General features: G+C 41.8%; 1 protein-coding gene across 1 annotated transcript in view; it reads left to right on the top strand.

Moving 5' to 3' along the window:
- The window catches only part of Afdn (afadin, adherens junction formation factor), a 133951-nt gene extending 112947 nt beyond the window's left edge, over positions 1 to 21004 (top strand). The window contains 5 exon segments of the mRNA XM_038338341.1: positions 1691 to 2686; positions 10743 to 10877; positions 13693 to 13981; positions 17622 to 17709; positions 19015 to 21004. Of these exon segments, the coding sequence (XP_038194269.1) occupies positions 1691 to 2686; positions 10743 to 10877; positions 13693 to 13981; positions 17622 to 17709; positions 19015 to 19168 (1662 nt within the window). The 3' untranslated portion in view covers positions 19169 to 21004.
- The last annotated feature ends 1120 nt before the right edge of the window (positions 21005 to 22124 follow it).

Raw genomic sequence — 22124 nt, 5'->3', positions numbered from 1 at the left:
GAGTTTGGACTTCTGTCCAAATCAGTAAAGATGGAGATGTCAGTCTGGGGAGTTAAACTGGGAAGTAATGTCAGATGTGACTGGGAGAAGAAGCCAGCATTGTACTTTAAAGAGAGAAACCATCTAGGACACGTAAATAAATATGTGTTCTGGAGAGTAAATGAAGTGGGAATCCCAAAAATAATCATTTCTCATTAGAGTGGACACAGAAGACTTTTTTCAAGCAGACATGGGATTAGAGCTGAGCCTAATGATGAAAGGAAAAATACAAACAAACGGGCAGAGAGCAGAAGGGCTATGCTCACGAGAGACTGTGCTCGCGAGAGACTGTGCACCAGAGAGCAGAGGGCTGTGCTCGCGAGAGACTGTGCACCTAGAGAAGAGGAGACTGCCTGTAGACATCTGTTCCGGGGGCGAGTCTGCCTGCCCACACCACATCTTCTCTAGCTCCAAACCAAGAATACACTAGGCAGCAGGTGCAGAGAGAGTTGAGTGTTATGGCAGGGCCAGGTCTCTGTTCCACAGATGGCATATAACTCCGTGATGTTCTAGTGTGGTTTGTAAGTTGGGTGCCACCAGGATGAAGAACCTGTAGAAAATTAAGCTGTATGTAAATGGAGTTAATGTTACACTTTTCCTGTTATGGTTAAGTGGTAATTCATATTTTCTTAAAAGGAAATATAGTTTATTTTTCAGGTTTACATTTTCAATTTCTGTTCATTATAAAAGTGAAATAAAGAATTTACATATCATAGTGATCATTTTTATAAGGATAAGCTGCTTCTATACATGCTACTTTGCAGCCTTCATTACTAGCCTTGTGGAGGGAAAATACTTGTTTTAATCTTTTTCCTCATGCACTCAAAAACTTTATGCTCATCAGAGAATGCTATTGCCTTTTTTCTTTGGTAACATTGGAGCTAAAACATCTTAGATGAATGGAACTTACTCTTGCATGCTTGGCTCAATCAAAGAGCTCATGAAGCTAGTCCTGAGTTGTAGAATTCATTCAGAATTGAACCATGGATATATACAATGAGTACTACTTAATAGTTAGAATTATATGTCAGGAGTTTTTGTTGCTTTTCTTGGTTTCTACTACACTCATTCATCTCTGGAGTCTGAGGAGATGCCTTTACCTGCCAGCACCAGAGTGACAGGAATAGCATGCATCATCAGACAGAAAATCTCTCTCTCTCTCTCTCTCATCAGCGCGCGCGCTCGATGAGCGCGAGAGGATAGAGTAGAATCGATCATATGATCTCTCATATCTAGAGAATGTCTACCTGTCTCCCTTCCCCCTCTCTCTCTCTCTCTCTCTCTCTCTCTCTCTCTCTCTCTCTCTCTCTCTCTCTCTCTCTCTCTCTCTCTCTCTCTCTCTCTCTCTCACAATATTCTGTCTGCGTGTATGCCTGAAGGCCAGAAGAGGGCACCAGACCTCATTACAGATGGTTGTGAGCCACCATGTGGTTGCTGGGAATTGAACTCAGAACCGCTGAGCCATCTCTCCAGCCCGAAAATCTTTATTTCTTTTGTAGACCGATTTCCAGCTGTGTCATTTGGCCAGTGAACCATAAAAACAGTCTGTTTCTAGTTATACATTCATTCCACCGTGTTTGTAGTCTGTTCTCTGTGAAGATGAAGCATGTATGACATTTTGGTGATTACAGTTTCTACTTTCTCTTCTCAGCGTGTTACCCGTTCCCAGGAAGAGCTTCGAGAAGAGAAGGTTTACCAACTTGAGCGGCATCGAGTAGAGGCTGGCATGGATCGCAAGTGTGACAGTGATATGTGGATCAATCAGAGCTCCTCAGTGGATTCCAGCACATCCAGCCAAGAGCACCTGAACCATTCCTCCAAGTCAGTCACCCCTGCTTCCACTCTGACCAAAAGTGGTCCTGGACGTTGGAAAACCCCAGCAGCAGTACTACCCACCCCTGTCGCTGTCTCCCAGCCCATTCGAACAGACCTGCCTCCACCACCCCCTCCACCTCCTGTCCATTACACCAGTGATTTTGATAGCATTCCAGTGGATTTGCCCCTCCCACCTCCTCCTGCCAACCAGGTAGGACCCCAGTCTGCTCAGGTGGCTGCTGCAGAGCGGAAAAAGAGAGAAGAGCATCAGCGGTGGTATGAGAAAGAGAAGGCCCGCCTCGAGGAGGAACGGGAGAGAAAGCGCAGGGAGCAGGAGCGGAAGTTGGGGCAGATGCGCACACAGTCCCTGAATCCTGCTTCCTTCTCTCCTTTGGCCACATTGACCAAGCCAGAAAAGCCTTCCACATTGCAGAGGCCCCAAGAAACAGTCATTCGGGAGCTGCAGCCCCAGCAGCAGCCCCGCACGATTGAGCGCAGGGACCTGCAGTACATCACCATCAGTAAAGAAGAACTGTCTTCTGGTGATAGTCTGTCTCCAGACCCCTGGAAACGAGATGCCAGGGAGAAGCTGGAGAAGCAACAGCAAATGCACATTGTGGACATGCTGAGCAAAGAGATCCATGAGCTGCAGAACAAGGTAGACCGCACTGCAGAGGAGAGTGACCGCCTGCGGAAGCTCATGCTGGAGTGGCAGTTCCAGAAGAGACTACAGGAGTCCAAGCAGAAGGATGAGGATGATGAGGAAGAAGAAGATGATGATGTGGACACCATGCTGATCATGCAGCGTCTGGAAGCTGAGCGCAGAGCCAGGGTAAAGGGGAAAGGCCTTGGTTGTGCGTATCTGTGCTCCCTGTGGTATTTTCTGGGTGTTTCTGCGGAAACAACTATTCACAATCACAAGGAAGAGTTAAGAGGCCCCTGGTTACACCTGCTCACCCTGGCTGACATGTTGCAGGAATGAGCCGGGCCCCTAGGGCTTCATTGTTTTAATTAGCCAGCCCCATAGTTATCCTCACTACACTTTAGTTGAGAAAACAAGCACTTAGTAATGATCTCTCACAATTGTGATCAGGGCTTGGCTGACAGAGCCAGATGGTAAATACCTGAGATTTGGTGGGCTCTGTAAAGTATAATAGCCACTTGGCTTTGCCATGAGCAAAGCAGCCAGAGTTGTCATAAAAACACTGAGCATCCCATGGAAAGCTTCAGGCCCTGATACTGATTGTGAGCAGAGGAAACTCAGGACATGAATTTTAAAGTTCAGTGTCATTACCAGATGGAAGGTCTGTGCACTTACTTTACAGTTGATACCTCAAATATTTAATTTAATAATTATAGTTGTAATATAAAGATGCTAACAACTTTGGGTATAATTTATATTCCCATATTACAAAAATAATTTTTATTATTTTTCAAATAAAAATTTTGTAGGCAAAATTTAGCCTAATGCAAGTAAGTTCTTAAAATACCAAATTTTGGGTGAAAACTAGATTCTTTACTCCCTGTCGGGCATGGTTGTTCAGAGGCATTTATTGTTAATAACTTGGGCACTTGATAGTAACTTGTGCAGAGTGCTGTTGTTCGTCATGTTAGTGAGTTTTATTGATACTTTTTATCTATACATTTTTTTCTGATTTCTTTTCTTTTTAATGTTGTGCATGAGAGGGGTTGTTAAAACAGCTGCTAGGTCAGACACCTTACTCCAAAGGCATGATGAAATTTAATCTTTGATGATACTGTTAAGAGTCCAGTAGTGTGATCACCCCCCTTTCAGCTTGCTCTGTGAATTTTTCCTGAATCCATTAACACACATACTTCTTCATATGTACATATTTAAGCATATACATATATATTGCTCTGATTCCGTTTAATTACCTTTTACATACTGGCTTTCTTAAATAAGACCAGAATGTAATTTTAACAATTACACTATTTTACTAGTATTTTTTCTAGTATCCTTAGTAAACATTCTTAAAAATAACTATGTCTGTCACATCAACCATTTTATCTGAAAGAGCAGTTGATAGCTGGGGCTACTGCTGTAAGGGTGCACTGACTGGTTCCCACTGTGTCTGTGGTCAGACTCTCAGGCACTCCAGTATATTTGTTGTCTGGACTGGCCAGAACTGGTGTATCCCTTTCTACCGTGACTAGCTAATGCTAGATACAACGATTGTGGCTTTGTATTGCCCTCACCCCAAGATGCTGGAAGCTGGTGGTTGCTGCTGCTGCTGGCCAGGGATCGCACAGCGTCGGCGCTTGCTTTCTCTGACAGCTGAGCCCAGTGGGAAAAGTTAGCCACTGCCTTGTAACATCCTAGTAATCTTTTCTGTGAAGATGAAATTTTCATTGAAAATTTGTCAAAGTTTTGCAAAATTGCTACTACTTTGAATATTTTGAAGACTTTAGTATGGATTATGATGCTTGGAATTTTTTGATATTTAGTAAATTTCATTTTAATAGTTATATTTAGTTTAATATCAGTCTCAAAATAACACTAAGGGAGTTTTTGGGTTTTTTTTTGTATTTGTGCCTCTTAATGATAAAACTCAAAATATTAATGACGTGGACATTTTTCTGTTTCTGAATGCTAGAAGTTAGTCTGTGGTTCTATAGTTTTCTCATCAAGTTATCCAAAAGCAGATGAAGCATGACAGCAGCAAAGACGCCGGTGGCGGAATACAGGTCTAAACCTAACTTTTTTTTTCACACTTCGTCTTTCTTTTTTTCCCCCTCTCTGTTACCTGCAGCAGACTGCTATGCCAGCAATCTCTGTTCTAGATTTGGTATGTTCTTGTTTCTTTCCCTTTGGTATTTTTTTTTCTGTCTTGATTTTCATTTCTCCTTTGGTGATGGCTGTCTGTGTTCTCAGTAGTCAGTTCTCCCTAGAACCTCCTGGGTCAGGAGACTAGCTCCGTGACTAGAAGCATGCCTCTGAATGTTACTAGATTAGTTACTCTACTTCCTTGTTAACTTTAAATGTCACTGTTTGTTTATGGGTCTGACTTCTTACAGTTTTAGTCATAATTTGATTCTGTGTATTCTTACTTCAAGTATGTGGACAAATGAAATAAGGGTTGCACTGGGTAATGATGTCATTCTTGTTGCACTGGAAACAAGAAGTCATTGTATAAGTATGGTCACTGAACTCATTGAAAGGACACTGACTCTGCTCCCAGGTTTGAATGTAACTAAGATGTCACTGTTTATGGTAAAACAATAGGTTTCCTATGAACCTGCATCCTATTTTTCTTAATACCATGTGGATTTTAGTTAGTTCACTTAGCAGATATACCAATTTATAGTCTGCCATCAAACACTTGCAGATTATTTTGCTGTTAAATCAACATGCTTAATGTTAGTATCAGAAATTTGATTGGTCATTTAATGTTCTTTATGCTTCAGTAATGTATTTATGTTACCTGATAGACAGTTATATTCTGACATATATATATATATATATATATATATGTCAGAATATATATATATGTCAGAATATATATATATGTCAGAATATATATATATATATATATATATTCATTCTTAACTCAGTATTTATTCTAGGTCAACTTCTAAATGATTAAAACAAAAGTCAGTACTTTAAAAATTCCTTGAATTTTAACTATAGTGGTCACCCCATCAACTGCTAGCCCAGTCTTTTCTGTTTATTTAGCTTGAGGACAGGGTACCCAGAGAGAAACCTTTTTTATAAGCACCCCCCCCCCTTGGTGAACGGAGGAATATTTTCTGACTTTCGTATCTTTGATCTTTATATAAAACAAAGATAATAAACATACACCCCATACACAAACTTAATGTATTAAGTTGTACATAGGTTAGAACTTTTGTTGTTGTGTTGAGAAAGTGTGTCACTGTGTGGGCCAGGATGGCCCCAAACTCATGGTCCTCCTGGGCTTTCAGGTGTGCACCACATTAGTCAGCCTGGAGTCATTCTTGGTATTGGGCAGTCATTTAGGAAATATTTATCAAGTATTTACCCCTACAGAGCAGGCACTGACTAGAGGCACTGGCCCAGACACTGGCCAGCTCTTGGCCCAAAGATAGCTTTCAGTGCTGTAGAGTTATCTTTGATGAATAATATTTAATAATGCTTACATTGAAGTTTTTTATTTCCAGTCAGCAGTTCCCAGTTTTTCTTGTTTTAAAGGAATATTTTGATTATTAGTATTGATCTTAAGCACTCTTGTTTCTAAGCACTTCCTATCCAGTTCCCTAGTAGGTACTAATTGTTAACAACAATGCCTTCTGCTCTTAACATGTCAGAATTGCAGATTGCCTTGGGAACCTCTTCCAGGGAATGAGTGGATAGTGGCAAGCATGTGGTCTCTGGGTAGCAGTGTTTCCCTGCAGTCTTACGACATGTTCTTAGCATGTCACAGGATGGATTTGGGGTGACTCGTGGGGTAAATGAAGCAGGTTTTTATCTTGTTAGGAGCAGCTAAGTTCCCTAAGGTTGGAGGACTGCCTAAACTGATGGCTACTCTTCCCTTTGTCTGATGCCACTGCTGGTCCATGGCCTGCCTCCTGCTGCTTCTGCCTGCTCATTCTAGATCCATAACTTTAAGATCAATAATGATGGCAGTGACATCTCGTTCATGGCTCTAGTCTAGCCCTCTTGCACAATAAGTTTGGCTACCAACATGCCTGTATACCATCTCCTCCTGGTGGCAAAGGGGAAACTTTCCAAATACAGCCTGTGCAGAACTAAATCCCTCTTGTGCCTCTTGACTACAGCCACTCTGCCTCGATCTCCCCATTCCAAGAGACACCTGTTAGTCATGTGAACTTTACAGCCTTACATGATCCCATTTCAGTCTGTTCAGAAACTGTTGCCCCTGCCCACCTTGCTGTCCTGGCTGTTTACTCTCATTGCCTGCTGGGTTTACTAGTTGACGTCTAAAAGCTAGTCCTTGACTGCCTGGTGATGGCTGTATAACACAGGTCTCTGTTGTTTATTTTACATTTCTTCGTAACAAATCTTCTACGGCCCAGGAAAAGTCCAAACCCAGTGTGGGAGCCTTAACCCTCTGCCCCAGAGAACCACTATGAGTTTGCTTTCTGGCCTGCATTTTCCTGTCACAGTATGTATATTTTCTGCTTCATCAAAAGCACTTCCTTTTTATTAAGTGACGTACTGGGCTACCAGCCAGATACTGGGCCTGTTCGTCCTTCAATGGCTTGTCTGAGCTTTGTCTTGTCACCACATATGAATGGGTCATGTGGTACCCTGGGTAACATGACTACTCACAGGAACGAGCTTCTGTGGGGTGAAGAAAGTGAAAAGTTGTTTCCAGAGGCTCTCCTGCTAAGTCAGAGCACTGTCGGGCTGGGCCTTTGTGCAGAGGCTCTCCTACTAAGTCAGAGCACTGTCGGGCTGGGCCTTTGTGCAGAGGCTCTCCTGCTAAGTCAGAGCACTGTCGGGCTGGGCCTTTGTGCAGAAGGCTAAGACACAACCTTTGAGCTGCCCAGGGGTCAAGAGCTGTTTTAAGTACTTCAGACCTAATTAGAATAATAACTATCAAAGGAAGCGTTCAGATGTGTCCTGGACTGCTGAGTCTCTCTACCTTGCTTAGGGGCCACTGTCTTTTTGGTGTAGAACTTAGAATTCACATTTCTTTAAGAAGACAGTGTGAGCTGTATCATGTGTGCTAAGAAGAATTACTCTGTGCTGCTCCAGGGGGTCCTCTTTTTAATGTCCTCGGCCACTTTGAGAGGGGTCATTGTTTTCTCACCAGTTCTGACTCGGGACATGGAGCTTTTTCCTTAGGCCGGAACAGGTGGTCCTTTGTGGATCTAGGTTCTGACCACGCCCTAAAGTCTCAGAGGACTGCCTACCAGGCTTCCCTGTGTTGTTCAAACACATCTTTAGTATTAAGTCTTCAACGTTATTTTATTTTTAATCTTAAAATTGGGATTGTATTTTAGAAAAAAATATTAGCTGTATAGAAAAGAATTTTTACAAAGCCTTTAAAGAGTCTGACAGATTTCAGATGCCAACAAATAAAGGAAATCACCATTCTTTTTATATTAAGATAACTTGAATGTGGTTGTTAATTGAACAGTGATAATAATGTTAGTATATTTTGTGAATTTATAAACACACAAATTTTAGCCTACACTATTGTTTGACCTGGAAATACCTTTTTAGAAATGCAGACTGGTGCAGAACCTGCCAGGCATTCCTACTGCCCCTGCACTCCAGAGTGTGAAGTTTACATTAGCACTGGCTCAGACTGCCCTGATTGGATCCGAGATGCCTTGCCTGCGCCTGGTTAGACTGTAGCAGGCAGGCAGGTGTCACTGGCTACAGAGCAGTTAGAAGACGCCCTTTCTCTGCTCAGCATCTGTAAGACACTAATGCTTACAGAGAGGGGAAGTGGGGAAGATATTTTAAAGGAACAAAACATTTCAAAGTTTCAAAGTAAGAAGTACACAATATACTAAACAATAGAAAGAAATGTCTTAGTTATAAAAGTACCCGTTAATTTGTCTTTTTAAAAAATACAGTAATCTATGAGCTTAATACACTGAGAAGACCCCTGGATGACCACCTCACCAGCTAGGAGAATGTAGAACCATACTTTTTAGAGAAAATGTCTCTTGCCAGCTCTGTACTGCAGTTGTGCTCATTACAATGAGTGCTGTAGTTGAACTAGTCAGCTTACCAGTGAGCAGTGTTTTCCAGGCTGAACAACAGGAAGAGCTTAGTTCTGGAGAAAGGAAATGTAGCTTTGCATTTGCCCTTAAATTTCTTTCTCTGAGCATTTGCTAGTTCTTGTGCTGTTTAATTTTGGTGCTTCTGTGGGGTGCTGCTTCTGTTTGTCCCAGTGATCCGTGCACATTGGACATTGTCTGTGACTTCTCTTCTGGGATGTGCACAGTTGGCTCCAGCACCCTCAACTGCAGTCCTCAGGGAAGACTTTGATTCCTAGTTTCTTTTGTTTTTCATAAACAGTGTCTATGCCTGCTATAAAATCCACTCCCTAAATCCCAGTCTCTATTTGGACCTTATGTTAAAGAAAAAGCTTTTTGTCTTTTTGAGAAGACAGTTCTGAGACGTTTTATTGTTTACGGACATGAATAACCCAAAAGTACAGACTGGTTTATTCTTTTGTACTAGATACAGTGGGGTTTTACTTTTTTAAATTTTTTGTGTACGAGTATTTTGCCTGCATACATGTCTGTGCCTGGTACTCTTGGAGGCCAGAAGATGGCATGAGATCCCCTGGGACTGGGGTTACAGATTATTGCAGGTTTGCTGGGAATCAGACCCACTAGAAGAGTAGCCTTAATTGCTGACACATCTCTCCAGCTCTAGATACAATGTTTTATTCCATTGAAAAAGGATAAGATTACTAGATTTTTGTGGGATTTTTGTTTTGTTTTGTTTTTATGTTTGTTTCTCAGACATTGTTTCTCTGCATAGCCCTGGCTGACCTAGAACTCTGTAGGCCAGACTGGTCTCAAACTCACAGAGATCCACCTGCCTGTGCCTCCCAAGTGCTAGGATTAAAGGTATCAGCCACTACTGCCCAGCTGTGGTTTTTTTGTTTGTTTGTTTGTTTGTTTTGGTTTATTTATTTATTTTGGTTTGCTTTTTTGTAAAGCATACACATATAATCTAAATCCAGAAGTTTAAATGTTTTTTCTATAAACAATGTATAGGAAAACTGGTGATTTTATAGAAATTTAGCTGCATCGCACAGGAATTTTATATGAAGTATTCAGTAGCTAGAGATCAGCAGAATAATTTTAGGATTCTTTTAAATTGTGGAGAATTTGAGACGGTCTTCTTGGTGACATGTCATCGTGCCACTGTAGGTATTGCTTTAGCACAGACCTGTGCAACCATTTCAGTGTTACCACTGTCTGTGATAAGACCACAGACACTGCTGTAGATCACCCTAGAGCTTTTGAAGAATAGAGAAATATGGTCAGGAGGTCAGGAGCCACAAGCAGCAGGGAGAAGCATGTCACAGGCATTGGAAGATAGCTGTTAGTGCTTGACACTGGGTGGGAAAGGTGTGCGCCTTCTGTCATTTCAGAAAGGTAGAATTTGAACAAGCAAAAGCCAGAGAAGTATCAGGTGGTGGATTAAGACAAGCATGAGAACTTTCAAACTAGCTCATACCTAGATCAGAATATCCTATATTGGGGAGTCAGCAGTGGTCCCCCATATGCGTATATACAGAAAAATGAGCCAGGATGAGTTTATTCCAAATCCCAGTTTCAGACTCATAAGTGCAAGTCTGAGGTCTTGTCAGCTAGGAAGGGACTCTCAGTCCAGGTGGATACATGGAGGGTGGGGAATTGCTGAAGGAGGAGCCCTAGTCATTCACCCTGTGCCCAAGTAAAGGAGACTGCTTTTAATAACTCACCCACGCCTGGGTTCAGGACAGCAGCTCTGTGCTGCTATGCAAGACCTACCCATGTCACATGAGAAAGGACTTTTCTTAACATTTAGGGTGGTTGTAGTATCTGTAGTTCTTAAAGCAGAGCCTATTGGTGATTTGTAGGAGGTAGCTAACATTTACTATAACAAAAAATTGTACATGATTAATGCATGAGTTATGAAATAACTTGTTTCTTTGAGTCATGATTAATGGAAAAATAACATTGGGACTGTGGAAACAAAGCTTTTAGGTAACTTACTTTGAAATGATAAGAGCTAATTAATACATGAGCTTTATAATCGTCCAACAGTGATTTAGCCTGGTGTTTTCTACTTGACTTTCCATGTCTGTGTGGGTGTGGGTGTGTGTCTGTGTCTGCTTGTTTAAGGATGTGCTTTTCATGTCTGTGCTAGTGGGTTTACGGGGTGAAAGTTAAAGTCAGTTTACTGTTAGTTGCAGGATGAGGAGCGCAGGCGTCAGCAGCAGTTGGAAGAAATGCGCAAACGAGAAGCGGAAGATCGCGTGAGACAAGAGGAAGACCGCCGCCATCAGGAGGAGGAGCGAGTAAAGAGAGACGCTGAAGAAAAGGTCATGGTCCTCTAAAGGCAGCTAGTTTTTACCAGATTAGCCTGAACATAAATGGTCGGCTAGGGCAAAGGGGGCTAGAAATACGTGTATCTAGGATGCATAAGACAGAACAGGGACGGATCTCCCAGCCTTTGCTATTGGACCAAAAACTCTAGCCCCATCTGGCCTGCCTACCTCTCTTCTGGACTGTCTTCAGGCTCCTTTGCTTCTGAGCTGGTTTCCCTCCAACTCTTGAGCACCATGCCCCAGAGCTGGGGTCTGGGACATGGTAGTACTCTGGTTTCCAGACAGGGTCCAGGAGGCTTTTATGAAAGTGTTGCTTGTTCGGTTATTGTGAGAATTTAGTGTGAACTCTGGGAGGCAATAGGAGAATAGCAAGACGGTCGGTTCTCATTAACCATTTCAAACAGGTTATTCATAAAACTACTTAATTCTGGTTGGTGGTAAAGAGGATAGATGGCTCGTAAAACACACACAAGGAAAATTTAGTGTGTAACCCAACAAATATTCTGTTGATCTCTATATGTGAGTTTTAACTCAAGTAAGTTTCCTAGTTGAATTTTAAAATAACAGTTTTGACATTCTTCAAAGCAGGAACTTTAAGATGTAGTTCTCAGATCATTCTGTGTCTGAGGCTGAGGCTCTCTTAGGTGAGAAGGCTGCTACCTTGAGCCCAGGTCGGCTCTGCCCTGTCACTGAGGATTGCATGTTTCTGTGTGGTTTGAGAGAAGCTATTTTTCTTGGTTACTTAACCTTCTGTGAAGGTAGAAGCTCTGAGTGTCACTACTTCGGATGGAGAAAAGTTTAGTTTTTATTAACAGTTACTTCCTTGATAGTCCCAGTGAACTATGTAAATAGGAACACCCTCTTCCCCAAAAAAAATTTTAAAAAAAAATCATAAATTTTAAGAAAGGTCTAAATTTCTAATGAAGAGATGAATTGGTCAAAAGACCATCTAAGAGTAAGATTGATAGACATGGTGTGGTTCATTTAAATGAAAACAGAGTGGATGATGTGAGGCCACACACTTGCATCTAGAGCAGTAACTGATACCCTACTTTTACTGTAGGAGAGCAACAGAAACACTGAGCTTTTAGGGCCCACTTACCCAAGAGTCTTTCATTTGTGTAATGTCAGTCGAAGTGGTGATCCCTGCAGGAAATCAGGAAGTGTCCATCACTGGAGCCAAGTTTCTAAGTTATGGTGGTGGTCTCACTTTGCTGTTTATTCCCCGAGAGTTCTCAGTCTGCAGGGAAGCGTGCTTTTCCAGCTCAGGGGCTGCCTCGTTGTAATTAGAACAGCCTGGGTCTTGCTGGAGCCTTGATGAAGCAGCCTGGTCTTTGCATCAGAGCTGTGTGCTCAGAGGGAAGCAGGCTGTGCTTTCTGTGTAGAGAAACTCTCAGTTATTTAATTTTTCCAATGTGTGTTTTCATATTATGTCAAACATCCTTGTGTTTTAGTAACTGTTTCTATAATTGAGTAGTCACTGTAAAAAGAAACTGAAATACTATTTTTACTGCAGAATGTCCACAGTGTGATTCTTATGAAACATGTGCGTCCGTTTTCTGGATAAAGTCACCATGGTCATTTAATTGTATTTGTTCTTGGTATAACTGAAAAAGGTTGGTTTGGCCTCTCCATACAGTGTTACCAAACGGTTGTTCTTCATGTAATTTTAATGTTCTCGACAGTACCATTTAAAAGCCACAGACGTCATTGTTGCTTAATTACCCAAATTAAGATCATACTGATTTGGTATAGTCAAGAAGATAAAAATACCTTTCCTTTAGGATTTTACAACGTAGAACAAGAAATAAAGCTGGAAATTGGGACCAGGGTAATGAGTGGGACTGGCCTTTAGTCTTCCCTTTTCTTTCTTAGGATGTGTATGTTCACTGTGTGTGCTTGTGTGTAGCTGTATAGAGACCAGGAAAAGGATGCAGCCTAGTGAGGACCGAAAAAAAACATCATACCAGCAAAGTCCCTACTGTTAGTTTTCTATGATTGAATGAATATAAGCCTGGCTGCACTTGGTTTCCTAGCATTGAACATTTGCTTAAGTCAAGGCAGATTATTTTGTTTGCTCTCTCATCCCTTTTCATATTTTCATTTTCTTCTTGTGCTCTAAAACTCTTGCCAATCCTTAACAAAACTGTGTTGTTGCCTTTTTAAATGTTAAAAGAATTTCAATACTGTCAACTGTAGTTTGCCTGGATAAAAATGTCCAGTGTGTGTCAGAATATATCTACTATTACTATTAATGTACAGTGTGTGTCAGAATATATCTGCTATTACTATTAATGCTTGGCTCTCATTTTCTGTTCCTCAGAGAGTTTGCTAAGATTTGAAACATACATTAACTGTGGAAAGCACACTTATTAGATTGTGGCTTTGGGAAAATGGGTCATATTTCTTGCTATTTACGGTTTTCTATTGAAACACAAAAGAAACAGGTAAGTTAATATCCTGTCCAAACAGAAAGGGAGAGGAAAAGTTTGAGGAGAAGAAGAAGAATAAAGAGTCTAACTGTGTGACAGGAAGGTCCTAAGGTTTGACTAATCCCATGCCTCCGAGCAGTCTGTGTTAGTGTGGGGCAGTCTGCCTGTATTCATGCATCTCAAGACAAGACAGGCTGAGTTGGCCTGCTTCTTCTGCTACAGTGATTATGACACTGAGATGTGATGTCCTGTGGACATGCCAGTGTAGTGACAATAGAGATTATCAGTGTACCTGTCGTTCCCTGTGAAGGCTCAGAGGGTCCACTGATGCCCCCTGACCCTTGACCTCTTGCACTCTTGTTTATTCCTGCCTGCAGAGGCGACAGGAAGAAGGGTATTACAGCCGCCTAGAAGCTGAGAGGCGCAGACAGCACGACGAGGCAGCACGCAGGTTGCTGGAGCCCGAAGACCCTGGGCTGAGCCGACCTCCACTTCCACGGGACTATGAGCCCCCATCCCTGTCCCCAGCACCCAGCGCCCCTCCTCCCCCACCTCAGCGAAACGCCTCCTACCTCAAAACACAGGTCCTCTCCCCAGATTCGCTGTTCACTGCCAAGTTTGTTGCCTATGATGATGATGAGGAGGAGGAGGACTGCGGCCCAGCAGGTCAGGATAAGTACCCCAGCACAAGAAAGTCTCATGAGCACCTTCCTCTTGCTGCCCTTAAGCCGCAGCAGCCACGCCCAGCCTCGGATGGCATCTTTCTCTCCAACTCATTCCAGCTACCCTTGGCCAAAGCCAACAGTACTGCTAACAAAGCAGGCCCACCCCCACCCCCTCCAGGCAAACCGAGCTTCTACCGGCCTGGCCACTGGAAAGGTAGAGGTAAAGAGGGAATGGCGAATCAGACCTCTCTTGTCTTGATGATTGAGCCTGGGATCTCTGTACCCCTGCCACTTGGTACGGTACACTGAGACCATGCTTGTCTTGGCCTTGGGTATTACCTGATCACTTTAAGCATGTGATCTCCCTCTGCCTGTGATTGTGGTGTTCGTGCTAATGCTCTGTTAATTTGTTCTTGGTATTCCAATTGTCTTACACTTTAAGGCATTCTGTCTCTAATCCACTGACAACAGTCAGTCCTCCACTATTACCAAATTATTTCAAGTACTGTTGGTCTTGGCTTTTTTTCTGTACGTCTTCAAGTAATTCTTACCTTTGTTCAAGCAAGTGCCTTCTCAAACATACCAATGTCTCTGAAGGCAGAGTGCCAGAGTATCACCTGCACTTTAACTTCACGTCATTTACTGTGAGTAGAACATTTGCTTCTGTTCCTGAGGCCTGTGTGGTGACTCACACCCTTTGTGGAGCCTTGGTTGGGTGTTACAATATCCACTGAACTGTTAACAGTACATCTTCACTCCTAACACAGGCAGCCCTTGCCCACAGACCTTAATCTTGAAGTGTTTCCTCTGTCCCTCTTACTTGTTCCACTCCCTTCATTATCTTGCTCTTTTGCACCTCATAGCATAGCACTCAAGCCTTTGTAGGCTTGGAGCTTTTGAGTGGGAGGAGGGGCTGTAAATGACAGAGCACAGAGGCTGTTGCCACAGAATTGTAGCAAGCATTGCATTTATGCTCAGTTATGTTAACATTGAGGTGTTCAACTTCCTTGGCCGTACATGAAAGGGAAATTCTGGCATCAAGCATACAGCAGTGTAATTTTAGTGAATGTTGAGTGGCCTTAAAATTCTGCTTGCCTTTTACACAAATACCAACTCAGCAGTTCTAAGAGAAGCCAAACTCTCTTAAGACTCAGTGGAGTTTATTTCCTGCAAAGAGCTTGCCAGAATTCTGGTTTGTTTTTGTTTTTTGTTTTCTTCAAGACAGGGTTTCTCTGTCGCTTTGGAGCCTGTCCTAGAACTAGCTCTTATAGACCAGGCTGGGCTCAAACTCACAGAGATCCACCTGCCTCTGCCTCCCGAGTGCTGCCTCCTGAGTGCTGGGATTCCACCACCTGGCGCCAGAATTCTTTTTCCCATGTGTATCAGACTTTAATCTGTTTTGGTATATAGTAGTATCATTAAGTCACTCTAAAAGCCAAAAAGTCCAATCCTTTTTATAAAATTTCTGTTATAAATGTTGAGAATTTGGTGCTTTTTCAAGGCATTTATGGAATAGCAGTAAATTTTGAAGAAAAAGGTTACTGATCTTATATCAAATTTTATGAACATTGGACAAATTTGATAGTTTCAATATAGTTAGGAAACATACTTGTCAACTTTGGCCCCTCAGTTATACCACTTACTTCATTTCACACCTCACGCACCTCTCTGGAGCTGCCTGCAGCACATGCAGCAACGTTCTGGCCTCGTCTTCTCCCTCGTGCTGAAGCGTACCTCTGCAGGTGGGACTTGGCCTCTGCCAAGGGGTCATGTGAGATACAGAGCTTATGGAATTGAAATGATCAAGAATTTCAGTGGCAATGTGGCTTTAAATGATATTTATGTTTTGCTAGAGCTCTTTGGAAATTACTTGTGATTGGCAATTTTGTATATATAGTCAGGTGTTTTAACATTATAGCAAACTCTAAACACTCTGGAAAAATTTGAACTGATTTTTGCTCATGGAAGAAGCCGGTGTCACTCTCAGCAAAGTGCAGAAGTACAAAGAAGTGTTGTTACTAACAGACAACATGAATATAAAGTTTTGAATTTAAATGAGCTATGCAGGTTACTCATGCGGACAGTCATAGCTGGCTGTGGATTGCAGGAGGCTTTGCTGAAGAGACACGCTCTGTAGTGACGTGGGAACTTCAGGTGTTTCGAGGTTGCAGTTTGAAGGCTGCTTTGCTCTGTCTGGATAAATCCAAAATAATCTACCCATAGGCTCTTTATATGGAAGAAATTTCATTCTCCTGTCTCTAAAGAGGAGTATTTTAATGTAAAAACATGGTGTTAATTTTGTGGTCTGTTTAATCCAATCTTGTCCATGTTTGCCAAATATTCTGAGCCTTTTGTACTTTATTTTATTAGGAGCTGGTTTCTTAGATGTGGATCTTTTTTTATTTCATGAGTGTTTTATCTGCATGTGTGTCTGTGTCACCAGGAAATTGAGATGGTTGTAAGCTTTCTCACGTATGCTAGAAACCCAACCCTGGTCTTCTTCAAGGGCAGCAAGTACTCTTAAAACAGCCGAACTCCCTCTCCAGCCCCCTTACCTTATTTTGTAATGTTATGTTGGGTACTGTAATAGTACTGAGATATTATTTATTACAACATTATATATAATTTGATACATGGTAAACCTTTATCCGTTTCATCTCTTGGCCTGAAGTCTTGGCAAATGTTGGCTAACTTGGGCATCAAGCTCAGCTGTGGTTTCTTGGCCAGGATAGACATGATGCACACAGGAGCAGTCTGACTCTGCCCTCACAGACGTGATGCGCACAGGAGCAGTCTGACTCTGCCCTCACATTTCGTTTCGTTGGAATTTTTTTTATCAGCAGCACTAATGTGGAATACTAGGAATTTTATTCTAGTTTGGTTTTGGTAACTGATTTGTTTCAAAAGCTTTATTTTGCTTTTAATAATTACAGCTGTCTTAAAGAAATCTAGTAGTTATCCTATACAAAGGAATTTTAATCATAGATGTAAGTTTAACTCTTAAACTTTAGGGTTACATTTGTTCTCAGTGATTGTGTCTGAAAACTTGTGGGGCTGCAGAGATGGCTGGGTTAAGAGTACTGTCTGCTCTTCCAGAGGTCCTTAGTTCAATCCCGACAACTACATGGTGGCTCATAACCATCTATAATAGGATCTGATACCCTTTTCTGGCATTCAGGTATACATGTAGAACACTCACACATAAAATAAAAATAAATACAATTTTCACAAAAAATTTAATAAGCACAAAACTTCTACAGTGCATGGGAGTATGTCTAAAATATTTTGCTTACTTCCCACTTAAGTTTTACGTGGGTTTGTCTTCTGTATTTGTGGTTATTGTGCCATGTGCTGACTTGAGATATTTTATTATTTTGATTTGTTTCTTTAAAGACAGTTGCAGTTTTTCCATCTAAGAACAAAAGGCCTAATGTCAGTTATTGGATATGGTGGTGATTGGATTACCGGGCCACTAAGAGTAGTGAGTTCTAACTGGTGAATCTTTGAGCATATGAAGAGCCTTTGACTTCTTGTTTTCTCAGTAATTAAAGGAGGCTTATTTTCCTGCAGACACTCAATGATGAGTAAAGTTTTAGAGAGAATTCAATACTTTAACTTGGCCTTTTTTTTTCCTGGAAAAGGACCGCACTCTTCTTACACGGGATCTGCAGGAACAACCTTGGGAGCCCATGATGCTTCCCGGGACCCAAGAGAGAAGCACACGAGAAGGTACTTAAGGGCTGGGCGGAGCTGGGTCTAATCTGTGCTGGTTTATTCTCATATTCTTGTCCTTGCGAATCGTGTCAGATTTCACCAGGCATTCCGGTGTTTTCACTGTACAACATATGAAAATGTAGGGTCCGTGCCTCCCCCCCCCCCCACAGGGTCTGTCTTTGTAGGTCTAGAACTTACTGTGTAGCCAGGCTGGTCTCAAACTTGTGGTAGTCCCAGTGCCTCAGATTCCCTAGTGCTGTGATTATAGGTGTGGGTCCCCACACTTGTATGTGCAGACCTTTTTAAAGTTGGTGTCTCGAAAAACCAAAAAAAAATAAAAAATAAAAATAAAAATAAAAAAAGAAATAAAGTTGGTGTTGCGAGCATCCTGGACCTGCCTGCTACATAGCATGCTTCTGTTTGGGGTGGATCCTGGACCTGCCTGCTACACAATGGAAATGCTAGAGGCGTGAAGGCCAGGCCTGTCAGTCAGCTTGTGGTGACAGTCTGCTTCCTTCTGGAATTGAGCTAAACATTTGGTCGTCCTAGATGTTCTCTGCACTTCTAACAGTGCTGGTCTGTGTCTTAGTATTAGACTGGGCTGGTCTGTAATGCCTCTCAAGTACACGGAAGGTTTGTGGAGATGCTGTGTTTTTAAACTGGATCCCCATTAATTAAACCTGTTTAACTGGCAAGATATGCCTGCTTGCTGAAATTGAACTCAATGAGTTGTTTTTTTCCCCCATTTTTAGTGTGGATGGGTGGCACCAGGCATACAGGCATGTTTGTGTGTATGTGCCACATGTTTGAATGTATGTGGGTGCACGTGGTGACTTCATATTGACAGGAATCATCCTTAAATCATTCTTACCTTATTCATTGAGACAGAGTTGTCTTATCAGTATGGTTAGTATTGCTAACCTGCTTGTTCTGGAAATCCCGTCTCTTCCTTTTGAGGCTATAATTACAGGCTAGTTGCCATGTATTCCTGGTATTCCTGTGATCTTTGGTTAACTCAGCCATCCCTAGTTTCCTTACTCGACGTCTTAACTGTTGACCCAGGTTGATTATAGGCCTGTGCCACTGTCTCGGTCCTCTTTTTTCATTTAAATTTAACTATATGAGCATATGTTGGCTTCTAAAGTTCTTCTTGGACTGTAGTGTAGGTGTTTGTCTCAGCCACAACATGTAATTACAGCAGTGTGCAACAATGAAGTCTCATAAAGTCTCACTGAAACTTTATGGTCCTTAGGAAAATTTACTTAAAGACTAGGTACTTGTATTTTGATGCATAATCTTTTGTGTTTTCTTCTTGTCCAGCCAAGAAGCAGACTCACCTGGCAGTTCTGGAGCCCCTGAAAACCTGACATTTAAAGAGCGCCAGCGCCTCTTTTCACAAGGGCAAGATGTGTCTGACAAAGTAAAAGCTTCTCGTAAATTAACAGAACTTGAGAATGAGCTGAACACCAAGTGAGAAGAGAAAGAGAGCACCTTGTGCTCACACAAGATCTGCCCTTGGCAGTGGTTTTGTGGGGTTGAGCCTGAGGAGGAGGAGGGAACGGTTCTATTTCTAAGTGATTTCTAATTTCTGTTTCTAAAATGGTTTCAAGTTAGAGATGTTCCAATTTAAAATCTTGTTTTACTTTTCCAAGAAAATCTTGCCTAGTTCTTTCTGATTGACTCACATGAAGTTATCTTTCTTTGTTAGCTTCTTTGGGAGTCTTGGACTCAGAGGGCAGAATGAAGGGCAGTAAAGACCACAGGGTATTTCCTCTACCCTCTTCTTTCCCATCATCATTCCAAGGACCATAGGCCGAGAAATTATCTTCTTTCTCAAAACTCCACTTGGCTACACAGACCGTTACTGTGTTCTGGTGGAACCTGTGTTCAGGAAACAGGACTCTCAGCGTAGAGCTGCCTCCTCCCAAGCCCCAGGGCAGGTGTCTCCACTGCATCTGCTATAGTGTGCATTAGGTGGCTAGATGGAGTTTCTTATCTGTAAGGTGCACAACACATCATTCTTGACTAATGCGAACCCCCTGGTCAATTCTAAATGTTGAGATTGAGTATCTAATTAATAATTCAATTTTGAAAAATCTCAAATTTTTAAAGATTTAATCTTAGGGAATTTTATTTTTATAATTACCAAATCATCATTAGACTGATCATTGGTGAAAATTAAAGATGGTGGTTATGTTAGGAAGTTAACCTAGTATTTCAGATATTCCAAAGGGTCTAGAGCTCTCTAGCTAAACGGCATTTGTGTAGGTAGGAGCGGAGACATCTGAGAAGAGAGGGAGCTCACAGGTGGCAATCAAACGTAACTATCAGAAATTTTAAATTTCGTAAAGAAAAATTTGTATAGGTATGCTGTCAGAAAAGGGAGGAAGCAGTTACTGTGCCATCTAAACTAAATACTGTAAGAACAACGTGGTGGTGGCTCAAATCTACATTTCGTTCACAGCTTAATAGAGTTGTTTAAATTTAATTTGTGAATTTGTGTTTTCATTCTTCCAGCTGAGGAGAAAAACATGAGTTTATTTTTGCAAGCTTTATGATTTCAAGCACACTTCCTATTTAACAAAGCCCTAATGTGGGTCCAGATTATCTTTTTGGACCTTACTATTCTCTTACATATCTGTACATTAAGAAAATAGGCACACTTTCAAATAGAGCAGAGGCATTTGCAACCCTAAAAACCACTTTTAATAAGAACTGTATGATAAATTGTTGAAATAAAAATGTAAATATTTTTTATGTCTATCAAGCTTTCCTATTTGAAAGTGTGCCTTTGCTGTTTCCTCTGTAAGAGAATTGAATGGTCCTGAGAGTTAATGAAGGATGTGCACACTTGCCCTGCCTAGGAAGTGCAATCTCCTTGTGTCTGGAGCACTGGCAGCCTTTGGGTGGCATATCCATACCTCCCAGAGAAGAGCAGATACCTGCTGTTGCTGGTACATGGGAAGACAGATGCACACAAGAGCCTGCAAACATCTGAAAACTCTGCATGTGTGTTTGTGGAACCCATAGTGAAATAGACTTGGCCATCCCTGGACAGTAAGATCTAATGTGAATATGTGTTGTAAGAGCACGTTACATAGCGTGTGTTACTGTGGGGAAGCACCCAAACTGCTGTTGTTTTCTATTTCTACTGTATTTCAGTTGCAGCCTATTTTTAATAAACTTCGTATCTATTTAAGTGTATTTGCTATTTGTTTTCCAAGTGCTGACAAAGTTTATATTTGTAATGCCAGCCTTCCTCTCTCCAGTTTCCATCTGTCACTACTTCATTAAACAGTGCTGAGTGTCACTCCTGCGTCCCTCAGTTGTTTTTCTGTGTACAAGTGCTATCTGATTGATTCCAACCAGCTAAGGACTAGGGTGGCCTTTTCTTCATGACAGTGCTTGTGCTTGGGACCATGTCTCAAGTTTCACTGTCCCATCTTGGTCACTGGACTCCCTGAACATTCTCAGTGATTAAGCACGTTGCATAAAAGGTATCCTGGTAATAAGAACGTTTCAGGCATAAGAACCCACTCGAGATGACTGGAATGACGGTATGTTTTACTGTCATGGTACAAGGAATACTTACTAATTCTAGGAGACCAAAAGCAAATGCTGCGGCTATCATTACAGCGCAGGGCCTCGGTGAAATGGGATGAGGGAATGGGGAGTTACTGGCCAAGGATATAGAATCTCAGATGAAAGGGAAATAACTTTGAGTCCTGGTATATGGTAAAGTATTACGGTCAGCAATGAGCTGCGAAAATGCAAAAAAAAAAAAAAAAAAAAAAAACCTTTAAGGAAGGAAGGCATGTTTGAGGGTTGAAGGGACTTGTGGTGAACCTTTTTGGTAAAACCAGAATTTATATATTGGAATTATAATGTTTGTGTATACTACGTTTTAATTTGCTGTGCTTTTAGATTCTGTAGAGATGCTTAGAAACTGAATCAGTGCTGACTCAGCACCTCTCCTCCTATGTGCCCCTCCCTCTTAGGGAAGTCGTGGTTTTCTCCTAGTGTTGTCTGTTGTTTCTAACACTTCATAAGAACGTCTCCTAAAGTAGAAATTTTTTCTCTTTGCTCTCCCAGATAATAAGGTGATTTCAGGTGTATTTATGCATTTATGATAAGATTAAACAAAATGTAAGTTGCTTGACTTGGCAGAATTTTTGCGCCCCTGGTGACAGGATTTTATTCCTTCAGTAGTACTTCAACCCGTTTCCTCACCGATGTGGGAGCATCAGCGCCAGTACTGAGATTCCCTTGTGCGTTAAGCAGTGAACCAGCAGTGGTGACCCTGCATTCCTAGGCAGGCTGCAAGCACAGGTGGGGTCAGGGGTGAGAAGGCAGAAGCAGACCACTTGTGTGTAATTAGCTGTTAACCGTATGAGAAATGAACAGGTCTGTGGGGGTTGACCTTGTAGGGA

This window comes from Arvicola amphibius, chromosome 8, assembly GCF_903992535.2.
Source record: "Arvicola amphibius chromosome 8, mArvAmp1.2, whole genome shotgun sequence".
Taxonomy (NCBI): domain Eukaryota; kingdom Metazoa; phylum Chordata; class Mammalia; order Rodentia; family Cricetidae; genus Arvicola; species Arvicola amphibius.
The sequence above is the reverse complement of the archived record's forward strand: the minus strand, read 5'-3'. Positions and strand labels throughout refer to the sequence as shown.